Source organism: Arachis duranensis, chromosome 9, assembly GCF_000817695.3.
Source record: "Arachis duranensis cultivar V14167 chromosome 9, aradu.V14167.gnm2.J7QH, whole genome shotgun sequence".
In the NCBI taxonomy this organism is placed as follows: domain Eukaryota; kingdom Viridiplantae; phylum Streptophyta; class Magnoliopsida; order Fabales; family Fabaceae; genus Arachis; species Arachis duranensis.
In genome coordinates, this window is record NC_029780.3 from 5,929,745 (window position 1) to 5,930,869 (window position 1,125).

A 1,125-nucleotide genomic window follows, 5' to 3' on the forward strand; every position below is an offset into this window, starting at 1 on the left:
TCTTATCTATCTCTTGCGGAATAAGAAATTTTATTTGGAATATTTATCTCTTTTATAGGGTCTTTTAATTTAATGCTTACTAATTCGTTATTTGTATTTTTAATATCTAAAGGATTTTCAGCACAAATGTCATCCAGAAGTTCTTCTATCTTTGTTTCAAGATTATTTTTTAGAATTTTTATCTGAAAGTATAGATTTAAATAACATGTTTCTAATATAGAAAATATTTTAAATTTTAGAATCTTATCTATAGTAGTGGTTGGTATTTTTATACGTTTCGATTTTTGATTTATTGAAGAATCGTGTGGAGCTTTTAAAATTATATATGTTAATTCTTGAATGAATGGATGATATAGCTTTAAAAAGTTATTTCCTATGATAAAATCCATTCCAGAATTTAACATATATATAGATGGAACAATGAACCTATAATTTTGAATAAAAATTTTAGCCATCTCTACTTTTTGGTCAATTTTATGTATTGATTTGTCAGCTATTCTAACTCTTAATGGTTTCTTTAATTTTTTCCAATCAAGTTTTATATTTGAACTAGCAAAGCATTGTGTTGCTCCAGAATCTATGAAAGCATTTATAAACTTTTCTGTTATTTTTATAGTAATAAAAGTGACATTATTACTCAATCTCTGAGTCTGTTTCTGAGACATATTCAAAAATATAGTCTAAGTTATCATCAGATTCCTGTAATGGTTCCATGAAACAAGACTTAACAATTTCTATTTGTTTAGTAAGATCCTTTTTATCCTTCTTTTTTGGACATTCATTTGCATAGTGTCCTTCTTCTTGGCAATACCAACATTTACAATTTTCTTTTTTATTCGGGCAATAGTCACTTTTTTGTCCTTTGTTTTTATTGTTATTTCTTTTCCTAAAATACCTCTTTTTTCTCCAGTTTGGATAGTATTTTCTTTTTCTAAATTGATATTTTCTTTTTCTTTGAAGGTTTTTATTAAGACTATATTTTTGAGGTATCTCTTTATTATCCTGACAGCAAATTCTAATTATATTTGCAAATCTTTTTTGAGCCGCTTCTTGCATACAACGTTCTTTTATTTCCTCTCTTATTGCAGAGGTTGCTCCACCAAAATTATTTTCAATTGTCCCTCT

The 1,125-nt window shown here is 26.2% G+C and overlaps 1 protein-coding gene across 1 annotated transcript in view; it reads right to left on the reverse strand.

Annotated features, from left to right (window-relative positions):
• Positions 1–637: 637 nt before the first annotated feature.
• The window catches only part of LOC107464289 (TMV resistance protein N-like), a 2,179-nt gene continuing 1,691 nt past the window's right edge, over positions 638–1,125 (reverse strand). Inside the window, exon 3 of the mRNA XM_052254156.1 lies at positions 638–656. Within this exon, the coding sequence (XP_052110116.1) occupies positions 638–656 (19 nt within the window). The remainder of the gene's footprint in view (positions 657–1,125) is intronic.